The sequence below is a fragment of the Urtica dioica genome, chromosome 1 (genome assembly GCF_054948205.1).
Source record: "Urtica dioica subsp. dioica isolate 48M chromosome 1, U.dioica_male_clone48M_v1_H2, whole genome shotgun sequence".
NCBI lineage: Eukaryota > Viridiplantae > Streptophyta > Magnoliopsida > Rosales > Urticaceae > Urtica > Urtica dioica.
Genome location: NC_142756.1, coordinates 10,714,054 through 10,727,383, shown reverse-complemented (window position 1 = coordinate 10,727,383; position 13,330 = coordinate 10,714,054). Strand labels below are relative to the sequence as shown.

The 13,330-nt window shown below is 33.5% G+C and overlaps 1 protein-coding gene and 1 pseudogene across 4 annotated transcripts; both read right to left on the bottom strand.

Annotated features, from left to right (window-relative positions):
* Nucleotides 1-4,731: 4,731 nt before the first annotated feature.
* On the bottom strand, nt 4,732-9,221 carry LOC149407162 (NOL1/NOP2/sun family protein). 3 transcript variants are annotated; one of them, XM_089611607.1, is made up of 12 exons: nt 8,994-9,221; nt 8,490-8,757; nt 7,952-8,099; nt 7,715-7,852; nt 7,198-7,260; nt 6,930-7,051; nt 6,457-6,697; nt 6,115-6,284; nt 5,899-5,999; nt 5,455-5,560; nt 5,220-5,281; nt 4,732-5,022 (listed from the first exon to the last, which is right to left on the bottom strand). In XM_089611607.1, the coding sequence occupies exons 1-12, from the start codon at nt 9,113-9,115 to the stop codon at nt 4,908-4,910; spliced, it is 1,656 nt and encodes a 551-aa protein (XP_089467733.1). In that variant the 5' UTR covers nt 9,116-9,221; the 3' UTR covers nt 4,732-4,907. The 3 variants fall into 3 exon arrangements, with proteins under 3 accessions (XP_089467733.1, XP_089467717.1, XP_089467725.1); XM_089611591.1 differs by having other exon boundaries at nt 6,115-6,326; nt 8,994-9,219; XM_089611599.1 differs by having other exon boundaries at nt 5,479-5,560; nt 6,115-6,326; nt 8,994-9,217.
* Nucleotides 9,222-11,584: 2,363 nt separating this feature from the next.
* LOC149407161 (ATP synthase subunit d, mitochondrial pseudogene) lies at nt 11,585-12,132 on the bottom strand (annotated as a pseudogene). Its single transcript, XR_016300083.1, has 2 exons — nt 11,892-12,132; nt 11,585-11,698 (listed from the first exon to the last, which is right to left on the bottom strand). The product of XR_016300083.1 is annotated as an ATP synthase subunit d, mitochondrial pseudogene (transcript).
* Nucleotides 12,133-13,330: the final 1,198 nt, after the last annotated feature.

Below are 13,330 nucleotides of genomic sequence, written 5' to 3'. Positions count from 1 at the left end.
CTCTGGATTTGGTGATCGAACAATCACACTATTTTCGTTTGCCGATTCGACGAATTGATTTGGACAAGAGATTGATCCGGTCAAGAATCCGTCCAATCCATGAGCTCTTGCTGTGGATAAGACTTGAGTGCTCCAAAACTGGAAGTTTGAGCGATCAAGCTTGAGGCTAAGAGAATTGAGATGAAGAGAAACACTCCGATACATTTGTGCTTAAGCAGATTATTGGCTAGAAGAGGATGAGTTTGTTGCTAGTCACGATTGATTGGCGATGAAGAATTCGCCACTTTCGATCGAGAATTTGAGACTTAGCTCTAATATCAAGAGAAAGAAAGTAGAGAGAGAAAGATGAACCAGAGTATTAATTGTAGTGATTGAAACTCATCACTTTGCTTTGATTTTCATTTATGTATATATATTGCATTTGCATTTGATCTCAGTCATTAGTGTGTACTAACTTCAACTAACACATTATTAAGTGGTTCTAGTCATTCGCTAGTCTAGCTCACTGATCCTAATTCACTATACTCAATAACATTGAATGCCATTCAAAATTTTATATGTGGGGCGTGGAGCCGTATTTGTATGCTTAATTGAAATGCGATATGATTCACAATGCCTAAAGACAACGCCGTGTGTTGTATATTTAGAAAATCGAAGAAGTACCAACAAGATTCTTTTCCCATATCTGAAGGTTCACAGACCGTCGTGATGATAAAGAAATATGGCTATCCACACAACTAAATTTAGCAAGAAATACGTTAAATCAAATACATATCTTTGACATGTCATTGATAATAACCATAAATTCATCGGTCCATATTGCTTTGGCCACACCCCTTGGCTCTTCTTAATCCACTTTGATATGAACTTTTTGGCCAAAGTTTGAATACCTACAAAAATTCCCAGCTATCATACATATCATTTGATTCTATATCAAAAAGAAAAAGATACTTTTTTTTCCTTTTGGGACAAAAACTTTTAATATGCCATATCATCGTGCCCTTTTCCCATTTGAGCCATGTATTGATGCCGTATAGCAATGGATAAGAAAAATTTTCCAGCCTTTCTTTTTCTTCTTTCTCACAACCTTTTTTTTTTTTTTTTTTTTAAGGCAGCTTTTTGCTGCAGTGGGGATTGAACCCACGACCTCCACACAGGAGGTGGTGTGGAATTACCACTAGGCTATCCTAGGTACCACTCTCACAACCTATTTAGGTACTCGTACTTTTCAAATTCATCACCATCAAAGTCACATTATTGGCATTATTTATACACTCACACTAAAAGATAAATATATGCGTTATCCTGGTGACGTGGCCAACGCACTCCTGGCCGTTTTAGGGCAAGCCCTTATCACTATATACCAAGTTATATATATATAAGCCATACCTGTATAAATTTAAAATATAACTATACTTCATATTCTTATATTTTTTGAAATAATTATTCGTCTTCTTCTTCTTCTTGATGATATGTCTTCGGATATGGAATGTGATGGCTTATTAGACGGCTTAGAAGTCGCGGAAGCCGATGCAGCCCTTCTCCGGGAATTTCTGGATGAGTTGGAGAGCGAAGAGGCGATGATGAACGAGAGCGAGGGCAAAGAAGACTTTCCGTACAAATCCGTGGTCGAAGGAAGTATTGAAGTAATTGTTAGTGCTGATGATACGGTTGCTCAACAGTGTGAGTCCAACTCTTTTGATGTTTACGACTTCGTGGATGACATGGCGGTTTCCGATTGGGTTGAGGGCGAGAGCGCCGCTGGGATTTTAGGGTTTGATTACTGTGAAAAGGTTGAGGATTATTCATATGTGTACAATGACATGACTTACAATTGCTTGTGGGAAGAATAATCCATGTGTGTGTCCCTTAATTTAGTTCTAAATTAATGTACGGATTTATGTCAGACTTGGAATAATTACTACTATTTTTTTAAGGTTATATCATAGTGTACATTTTGTACACCATGAATACTGAATTTTTTTTCTTCAAATTAATAGTTTATGGTTTCTATAACTACAATTATTTCCATCTAACAAATCACGCATAATTTAAATCTGATTGCAAAAAAAAAATCAAATGTATGTTATTTACTCAGCATTAAATTTAATAATAATAAAAAAAAAAGAATAAGTTTTATGTAGTATTTAGTTTTGATCTATTTGCTATAAATAAAATAAACAATTAATCAAATATTAAATTGTGAGAAAAAAAAAAATGGTATTCGTGATGAATTACTATATTTTAGTTTTAGTTAAGTTTTGTGTTGTTTGAGACTACCACAACAAACTTGCTTGCTTGGATAAAAATAAAAGAATAATTCCAAAACTATGACTTTAAAAAAAAAAAAATTGACCAAAATCCATTAATTGTTTCTAATTCCAAAAATTATGATCAAATTTCGATAAACACAGTTGTTTATTGACTTGTTTGTCAATAAACATAATAATTTATTCACAAATGTTAGTAAATAGTCATAATTTTGGAATATAAGCAATTAATAGATTTTGGTTAAAAAAAATTAAATAGTCATAATTTTAGTATAATCCCCTACTATTAGTTCAACTACCATACTCAGGTTACTACAATTAAAAATCTCAATCCAACATAGTTATTTCGATAATTTCTCGAATTTAAACGTTTGAGAGGTTAATAAACACATGGAAAACATTTAAATGAATAAATTCTTGTTTTGGATATATCTGCATTTGGTAAACTTGAAGCTCATTGGAAATTCTTCGCAGCTATAGTGAGCAGCCTGGTATTATTGGCTGAAAGAGTGGAGCGAGAGCTTCATTTTCTTGTTGGGAAAATAACACATTTATACCCTGTGTTTTAGTGAAATGTCGAGTTTAACCCTCGGTTTTCAAAAATGTCGAGTTCATACCCTCTGTTTAACTAAAATGATGAAATTATACCCTCTGTTTAACTAAAATGACGAAATTATACCCTGAAATAGACAACAGTATCATGAATATTCTTTTTATTGACTTTTCATTGACGTTGACTATAATATTTATATATAAACACCAATTATCTTTATTCATTCGCGCCATATATGTAATTTATTTAAAAACTAAAAAATAAACAACAATACCTTAATCGTGAAGAACACAGAAAGAGGCAAAGGGGTAAATATCGATAATTGATAGTCATCAAAATCGCATATTCGAACAGAGAATCCAGGATTTAGAGTTACAATTCGAACACGGAATGAGGTCATTTCTTAGGAAGTATGAGTTTTATTATTTAATTTCAATTTAATGCTATTTTTATTTCAAAATTGAGAATTTGGAAGTTAGGGCACTGATTTAGATTTGATTTAGTTTTTCTTATATAAGAGTTAATATCAATGAAATGGAGATTTGTGACGCTGTTATTCATTTCAGGGTATAATTTCGTCATTTTAGTTAAACAGAGGGTATAATTTCGTCATTTTAGTTAAACATAGAGTATGAACTCGACATTTTTGAAAACCGAAGGTTAAACTCGACATTTCACTAAAACAGAGGGTATAAATGTGTTATTTTCCCTTTCTTGTTTGCACTGAATATTCTTATCACTTTTTTTTTAAGCTGTTATATCAACTATACTTCAGATAACAACTTCCAATGTTAGAGTAAGAGTTTGGAAAGGCGAGATAAGGTTTGGACTGGGATTCAGATTCGGTGATACCCAAAAAGGCCAAGAATAGCTGTAATTATGGACCATTCGAATTTGCTAAAAGCGAAAATTTGTGATAAGCTTAGGGGGGAAATTATATAAGCTACCTCCACTTGGACACAAAATTCCATAAATATGTCAGATTATAAATTATTCTTGGAATACATCACGAGCTATATATCCGCAAAAAAAAAAAAAAAACAAAAAATAGAGATTATAAAAAGTAGAATCTTCTCAGCAAAGCATAAAAAGGAATTCGTTCTTCTAGGCAAAGACAAAAACATAAAAGTAAGGGAATCATAATAAAAAAAATTAAAAAAGTACGTATCGAAAGAGTGAGATATTCTCATAAATAAATATTAGAAGCTAAGATATGATCAAATAAAATAAAATAAAATAAAGTTTTGAAACCGAGATAAACAGGTAATTTCCTACAAAAAGGTTTCATAAAATAAAGGAAAAATGGTATGAAATAGCCCATTCAAACTATGACTTTTGCAAAATAGCCATAGTTTCATTAGGTATAGCAAAATAGCCAATTGAGAGTACTACGAATTTTAATCCTACCTCGATTAATTTTAATTCAGCCTTCATAAAACTTACTGTCTTTATAATTCGTTGGGATTAAATTTAATCCAACCTAGATTAATCTTACTTTGACTAGTTTGCATATAGTTGACAAACTATGGCTATTTTGCAAAAGCTTAAGTTCTATTTGGCTATATAGCCGCTTGACCCTAAAATAAAATAAATTGAGAAAAGTTGTTAGCAACCCAAAATAATTGATTCAATGTAACATATATAAAAAATGCTTAAACTTTCTTTATATATAGACATACGAGTAACACTAAAAAATTATATCTCGAGACCATTTCATATTGTTACAAACATTAAACAAGTTATTGTAACATTAAAAAAAAATTGTGAGTAACACTGTCTCTGAGGGGAAAAAAATTAAAAATATAACCCAACTACCTTCACCATAATTATTTGTAAAGTTGAGTCCCCACTGTAGCATACTTCAGTAACATCCAGTATGGATGGTAACAATATTTGGAAGCTAAATAGTTGCAAAATAAAAATGCTAAATTTTTTAGAGTCCAAAAAACAAAAACAAAAACAAAAACAAACAAAACATGAAAAATGCATATTCAAAAATTATTACGAGAAGGCGAGACCATAAATAATACATGATAAGTTTATACTATAGCCTATTATAAAATCTCTTTGAATAATATTCTAAGTTAGGTTTCTCTCGTACCGACCCTAAACTTGGCTATGAAAAATCCGATGGTATCGAGGGGCGTAGATGGATCAAATCTTTGAACAAGTTCTTCCTCCCCAGGTCTTAGCCACTCTCTGCAAGTTTAGATTAATAAAAACATGACATAGAAGTTCAAAAGGTTTTAACCCGAGGGCCAGCAATAATTGATCGACAAGCAATTAACTCTTAAAATGAAAAGAGAGAACTAGGATTTTATTGATTAGAAAGGAAAACGAAAACAGTACTATATACTTTAGTAACATAACAAGATATACAGCCGAGAGAAACTTACTCGGTATACCCATCAAGATATTCGAAGTGGCCAACAAGACCAGGTCCTCCTATTTTGGGATTCTGGTGTAATTTTAGAATTTTAGTTCAATGTTACCAAAAATTAGACAACAACAAAATATATCTGATATATAATGTATTCGACTGATCAACTACACTTCTTTTGGACTTGTATCTAACTTATAAACTATAATGAAAATGAAAATTATGACTTAGAGACTGATAAATCTGCAAACCTCGTATGTAACATTATGTCTAACCTGCGGTGCCAGCGAGAGGAACTTATACGTATCCAAAGCGTATCGAACTAATGCTTCATTCTCACCAGGATTGATTGTACACCTAGCAAGATGGAAAGATTTTTGCACAATTGATTCGGTCAAAAGTAATTCAATCAACCCAATAAAAAATAATAAACGAGGGAATAAACTAGGTTTTCAAAATATATTAAACAGCTACATTGCATGAACAACATATGCAGAAATTTGACTTGGAAATGGATTAAAAATCAGACAGCCATATCATTCACATACTCATATTTTTTTTTCCCCAAATCATCCAGGCAAACGAATGGGTATTATCATGATTACAACTAAATATCCCACGAAAAATGTCCTTATATCACTGATGCAACTTCAATTATCGACACATCAGAATATCAAATACAAGAATGTACTAACGTGGAATATACAAGAACTCCACCGGGCCGAACTAACTGAACAGCTTGATCAAACATTTTCCTTTGATACTTGGCATGGCTTCTCAAGGACTCGAGTGTACCCTGTGAAGAAACAGATTGCCATTTTCATTTTAGCAATAAAATATCAAAATAAGAAAGTCTGCTAAGGAAAGTAAAATATCCAAAACCAAGAAAGCAATGGAGCATATATCATTACCTCACCAGAGAAGAGGCGAGGTCTCAAACCCAAGGCAGAACAAGGACCGTCGAGAAGGACACGGTCAAAGCTCTCAGGAGCAAAGCCTTTTGAATTATCTACCTTACCGCCCGTGCATTGATTTCTTCCGGGCCCATTTCGCATTCTTCGTAAATTCTTCCTGATTTCAGCTTTGCTAATGTAAGATCTGTCATTCGCGTTTTGATTGCTAACTAAAACATTAAGTTTATTAGAGTTTGAATTTCAAGAGATTATGAGATTCTACTGTTTTGAATTGATTAGAGCTGGAATTGAAGTTTAAGAAATAATTAAAAATATAAATCGAAAATAAAATTCACCTACCACCGTTCTTCGAAGCCGTGTCAGGAATCACTCCCGCTGGAACAATTGGCACACTTTCCAACTCCTGTGACATCATTATGTTCGCTTTTTGTGTTGTTACATCGATATTATCCTTTATGCAATCTAGGTTAGTCATTTCCTCACATCCATTGCTTCGACGGACAGCTTTTAGGGCATCCAACTTATATGCCGTAATACAATTCAAGCCCATTTCTGCTGCAAGCTTCTGAATATCCTTCACCTGAAAGTATGTCGAATATAAACCAGACAAGATCAGAATCTTCGGAAGCAAGAAATTTAAACCCTTACATCTTAAGGAACAAATTTTGTGTTTACATGACACACTATATCTTGACATCCATTAGGGAATTTAAATATCTCGGTTGATTATAAGCAATGAAAAAAAAACATAGGCAGTGACTAAACTTTCATAATCTTCTTATATTTACTTTGAACAGGCTCGAAAGTATTACCTTATTGTGAGATCTATCACAAGCAATGATTTCTCCTTTATCTTTCATGAGAATTGCGATAGCAGTTGTTTTCCCTCCAGGGGCTGCACACATGTCTAGTATTCGCTCTCCACTTTTGGGATCTAGAGCATCAGAAACATAAATAAATTACTTACAAAAAAAAATTTTGAAATTACTTCGAAGAAAGAAAAAAGTTGCAGCGAAATATCTAGGATTGATCGTCTAAATTGTAATGGAATCTGTATGATATATAATGAGTAACAGCCACCTAGCGCATGAGCAGTGACAATGCTTGGAAGATTTTGAAGAAATATTTCACCCTCGAGAACATCTGGACCAAAAAACAGGAGTTATTTAAACATCATTCAAGAAAAATTTAAATTCAATCAGCCAAATACATGAGTAACGGAAACAAAACAAATCAGTAAAAGATATTTATATAAAACTATCAGGTCTCCATACACCAAATTGATGCAAATCATATCATACAGATAACCATACAAGCTTAATTCAAACAGCGTAGTAAAGGATGGGAATTTATCGACTGTTGAATTATTTTTCTAATGATTAAACAATTAACGTCACTCCTAACGTTGTGTTACCCATTACAACGGTTTAAGTTGTGTGCTTCTTGGCCACTGTTCTATCAGGTCCCAAATTAACATTTAACCACGAGCTGCAATCAGTAGTTAGGGAACTAGAAAGGAAAAATTCAATCAAGCAATGAAGGAATCATAAACTATCTTCACCATATGGAGAATATTCACTGAAGCAAAGAGGAGTACCGTGAAACGAAGGTAGTCTAAATACTCGATCACACATATCCACAGCGATTCCGTGTAATACTCTAAAGATTCCGGCCCTCGACAGCATTGCTTTGCCTTGTCCAATATAAAGTCCTCTCCGTTCAAAGTAATGAGGGTCTGTATTCATAATGAAGGCAATAAATCTAGTTAAATAAGAATTCATTCGCATTCAGATGAGAACGATTCAATCCCCGTGAATTTTGTATGCAAGCTTACCAGTCTCCAAACCCTGCAAGACGATCCCGCGTGTAATGCCAGTGGACCATCCACCATCTTCAGTAGGCTTCTCAATGGCAACCGAAACCGCAACCGTATCGCCTTTCTCAACGTGAGCGCTGCAAGCCAATACTCCGGGAACATAGACCTAAGATTCGAAATTAAACAACCCTTTTACACACACAATAAAGAGAGATTATATATTTCCTAGGGCTCATTACATCTCCATATGCATGTATACGAAAGGTTAGATAATAGGCTGATAATTAAAACCAACTATGAATTTTCCAATTGCCGATGGTTCGATTTTACAGAAATGTGGATTATCGATGGAAATGCCAACAAAAAATTACAGAAAAATCTGAAGGAAAAAAAATCAAGGTGTCTCCTGATGGAAATGTTGATTGCTGGACAGAAATCCGCTCGGAAATTTGACTACAAATTTATTTAATAAACAATCAACAGTTACTAAAGTACACAAAATTACTAAATCATGGATTGATCTAACGTTTGAAGAGAGAGAGAAGGCAATAATAACCTGAGCACCGCGAAGAACGGCCTCGGCGCACTTCCGACTCACGATCACCTCTTTGGGAGGTTTACCATCTGCAGAGGCGTAATCGATCGAATGCGGTCCCGACCCCTTCACAAACAGAACGTAGTCCAATCCCGGAATCTCGCACCTCGAAATCTCACACTCATTGCCTTCATCGTTTCTCTTCAGAATCTCCGACAACTTCTCGATCACGGCCTCGGTGGAGGATTTGACAGTGTTCACGCGTATGCAAGAGTAGCAAGATGGCCGTCTGATCGGAACCAAAAACAAATATTACGATACTGATTTAACTTTCAAGTATAACTGAGCTCACGAAAGCTGCACAAAAATACAGTTCTTAACGAACGCAACAAACTTCCATTTTTTTTTTCGGGGTGAAAATTGATCGTCTAAGCTTTATAGACTAAAAAGATTGAAAAATTAAAGTTATTTATCTCGTTTTTTTTCTCACTTTTTCGGAGAGCAAAGGAAAATCCAAAGACTCACGCTAGTGCGTCAGAGATGCGGGCGAAATGCTGAGGTCCGTAGGCTTTGGATAGATAGCTTTCGACGTGGGGATTCCAGCGGAGAAGGGGTGAGAAACGGTGTCGCTCGGTGAAATCCTCCATTGAAGGACGTTTGGAGAAGAAAGAATTTGCAGCTGCGCGAGAGAGAGTGACTCTGTTTAAATGCAAGTCCCTCGCTTACTTCATTCATTCGAAGAAACCCAACACCAATTTCTTGTTCTCGGCCCAGTTAAAGTTTTATTATTAATTATTTATTTTTATAATTTTTTTTTTAAGTATATAATTAGGATCCCACAAATTTAGTAACCATTTTATTTAAAATCATCATAATTAACAAAAAAAAAAAAAATTAAACAAAAAAATCGTCACTCTTCATTAACACAAAACAAAAAAAAATCAAATTGAGAAGGACAAAAAAATTCCCATGAAAGAAGATGAAAACACCAAATTATTAGCAGTTATTATTAACAAATATTAGCTGCATATTTAAAAAAAAAAAAAAAAAAAAAAAAAAAAAAAAAAAAAAAAAATTGAAAAACGTAAACCTAAAAACTCAATAACAGATAATAACAATTATTAACTGCGTAGTTTGAAAACAAAGACAGAAAATCATAAATCCAGTTACCTATATTAACAGTTATTACCAAATATTAATTGAACAAAATTTAGAAGCAAAAAATTAGAATCATTGTTGTTTATCTTCGCGCCGATCTTCAAACCATAACCTCGTTCTTCTGTTACGATTGTACATCAAGCAATCCACAAAAAAAAAAAAAAAAAAAAAAAACAACAACAACAAAACAAAGAAATCAAGCCCTAATTTTTCAAAATTGGATAAAAACGAGAAAACACCGTTTTGGAGGCCGAAACAACGGAATTTGACTAAAATCATCAACACTTGTATACTGAAAAATGAGAGAGAGCGAGAGAGAGAGAGAGAGGGAGAAATTCGAGAAAAAAAATGAGAGAGATAGGATAGAGAGCGTAAGTTCCTATTAATGAGGGAGATTTTACTAATAAATTGGTTATTTTTAATTTCGAAATTTTTATTTTATTAACTAATAAAAATAAGGCTGATAAGGGTATAAAGAACTTGTCACATCAGTACGATGGCTATTTTTTATATTAAAAATATGAAACATTGGTTAAAATGAAATTCACACGTTTTAAGTGACTTATTCGGTGACAATTCTCGTTTTTTTTAACGAAAATAGCGTGTTTTAATTTTTTTATTGAGAAATAGTACCTTTAAAATTGTAAAAAATAATTTTTCTTGATGTTTAAATATATTTTTAAATTTTTTATATTTCGGGTTATTTTTAATATTTATTTATTGTACAGTTTTATTTATAAAAAAAATAATAATAATGATAATATGATATAATTTTTTGTCACCTAGGCTAACTAATGTATCAAGATTCAAATTAAATTGAGTAATGTTTCAATTACAATAATAAACATATATACGTATTTTTTAGACGTGAATACCTATTGACTCTAGTACTTTACATTTGTTTTTTCCTTTTTCTCACATCCAATTACACGAATCCATATTTTCTGTCCATTTTTTTCTGTCTCTCTTCGTAACCCTCTAATAAAAATAGGGTCGGCTAAAAAAGTAACCAAAATGACACCCCTACTTTAAAATTATAGCCAAACTATTAACATATTTAGGAAAATAGTCAATTTATCATGACAACATTCTAATATTCCAATTATACCCTTAGGTTAATATTATTAACTATCATAGTAAATAATATCATCCATAACAAAAAAAAATTAGTAAATCTAATTAACAATAACAAAAACTACATTAAATCTTATCTGTCGTAACAAGAATAATAGTAAATCTTATTTACCGTAACAAGAACAATAGTAAATCTTATTTATCATAACAAGAAAACAATAAATTTTATTTACCGTAATAAGAACAACAGTAAATATTATTTACCGTAACAAGAATAAAAGTAAATTTTATTTACCGTACATTTTGTAGTTAATCTAACAGAAAAATTATCAGAGATGAGGACTAGTTAATCTAACAGTAAATACGATTTACTAATTATTTCCGTGAACAATCGAGGACTAACAACCCGACAGTAAATCATATTAACCATTGAGTAAATCATTCGTTTCTATGGTAAATATGACTAGTTAATCTAACAGTAAATACGATTTACTAATTATTTTCGTGAACAATCGAAAATCATATTAACCATTGAGTAAATCATTCGTTTCTATGGTAAATATAATAGTAAATCTTATTTATCGTAACAAAAACAATAGTAAATCTTATTTACCGTAACAAGAACAATAGTAAATACGATTAACCATAACATTTTCTAGTTAATCACCCATTTGTTTGTTCATCAGCGATAAAAAAAATATCCTAATTTACCATAACAATAGTAAATTTTGTGTTATTTGCTTAATTTGTTATCAAACGCTAACAAATGTAAAGCACAAGAAGTTTCTTTTTGTGTTTTCATCATTTAAAGTGTAGACATATAACACCTATAAGACTTACAGAGACAATAGAATAAGATACAATGATATCATATATTATTATGATTAGGAATTTAAGAGTCCCTGTGTCAACATACTGTCAAATGCTTCCTTGTATTGGTCTACCAAGCGAGATCCAATTCCTTTCCTATAGTACTCCCAATCAATCGGTTCAGGTTCCTGCAACAAATTCTTGTAATTAAAAATTAGGATCGCAATTGCGACTTTCAGTTTGATGCATTGTTCCCTTATTGTGCAATTTAACCCTAACAGGATTGAATTTTGATGAAAGAGACGCAATTCCACCAGAGCCCTAGCAAGAAAAAACGCAATCGAATAGTAATAGAAAGGATAGGGTTCGAATGGAACAAACCAGGCTGAACTTGGTCTCGAGAGCGGTGTTGACCTCGTCGAAGGCACGTCGGAGGTTAGCGAACTCTCTGCGAGCCTCGTCGGAGATGAGAAGCCTGGCCATGCCGTCCCAATCGATGTTCTTCGAGGCCTTGAAGGTCATTTCGACCACTTTCTTCCCCGGACCGCTCATCTTCTGCGTCGAATGAATCGGCGATGGACGGTGATTCGGATTCGGATTGGAACTTGTTCTTCTTCGCTGCTGGCTGTTTTTTTATCTCCGACGGCGGCGACGACGACGAGGTTCTCGACTGGTGGAACTTCCCGCTGGATGGGCTCGACGCGGAGGGGCTCCGGGAGAGGAGGGACGCGATCTCCGAGGCTCGCGCCAAGATCGCCGCCGTTCTCCGAGAGAGGCACGGCGAGGCCTCCGGTAGCGGCTCTGGTCGTTTTCCTCCTCCTCCGCCGCCTCCGCCTCCATCCGGTGCTGTGATCTGAGGAGGCTGATATTGAGGATCAGAGGCTGGCTGGTTAGGGTTTGGGTTGAGAAAATGGTATTTTTGGTACTGCGTGTAATATTGGCTATTTAGCTAAATAAACTAATAGATTGGCTACTATTTTAATATCCCCTCTAACTATAGGCTAGTTATTAACAAATCTCTTAAGCCAATTTATTTATTTTTTAATAAAAATAAATAAATAATTATATGAAGTGATGACACGGTTTATTTTTATTGGAGGAACACGAAGAGAGACATAGAAAATGGAAAGACGATCCGGATTCCAATTACACTCTCAATCTTTTTCATGGTTCACTCTTTGTCTCTCTTCCTTCTTCTTAAAATTGAATAATCAATTTTCCCAACTAAAAAGTGATTTTTGATGTTTTAGTGTTTTGAACGATTTTTTACACACGTTGAAAGCTATTGAAAACACGGAAAAATTTACCAGATTCCTCATAAAAAAATTAATGGATTTCGATTAAATAAAAAAAATATGACAAATTTTTTGATTTTTTATATTGTTCGATGATTTCCAACAAAATCTCATGGTTTCCAATACGTGAGCCAACTCATCCAAAATACAACAAAAAATATGGAGAAATAAATATAACAAATTTAAACTTGACAATCCAGGGAAGATACATGCACAAGATATGTGACCCAAGGTGCGAGTGGCTTGGCGCATGGGCGTGCATTAGGACTTGTTGACGTGGTTTCCACCAAAGTCAATAATCACAAATTTCGTTAAAAGAAATCCGATTTTATTTTTAAAGTGAATGGGCTAAATTCTTGCCTCTAAGTCTACGCATAAGGTTGAAAAATGGTTTACTTTAGAGCAGGGAAATTACACAAGAATAAGGCTCAGTTTGGAACCCGGAAAATAGGAGAGAAAGGAAAATGGAAATACCTCCTATTTTACTTAGGTTGTTTGGATCGAGGAAAAGATGATAGAAAAAAA

What these genes read in the sequence shown, in the direction of transcription:
- LOC149407162 (XM_089611591.1), bottom strand. Translation starts at nt 9,115, where the DNA reads ATGGAGGATTTCACCGAGCGACACCGTTTCTCACCCCTTCTCCGCTGG. An exon ending in TGTCACTGCTCATGCGCTAG is followed by an intron (nt 7,052 to 7,197) that starts GTGGCTGTTACT and finishes CTGATGCTCTAG; the next exon opens with ATCCCAAAAGTGGAGAGCGA. An exon ending in GTGATAGATCTCACAATAAG is followed by an intron (nt 6,698 to 6,929) that starts GTAATACTTTCG and finishes ACATACTTTCAG; the next exon opens with GTGAAGGATATTCAGAAGCT.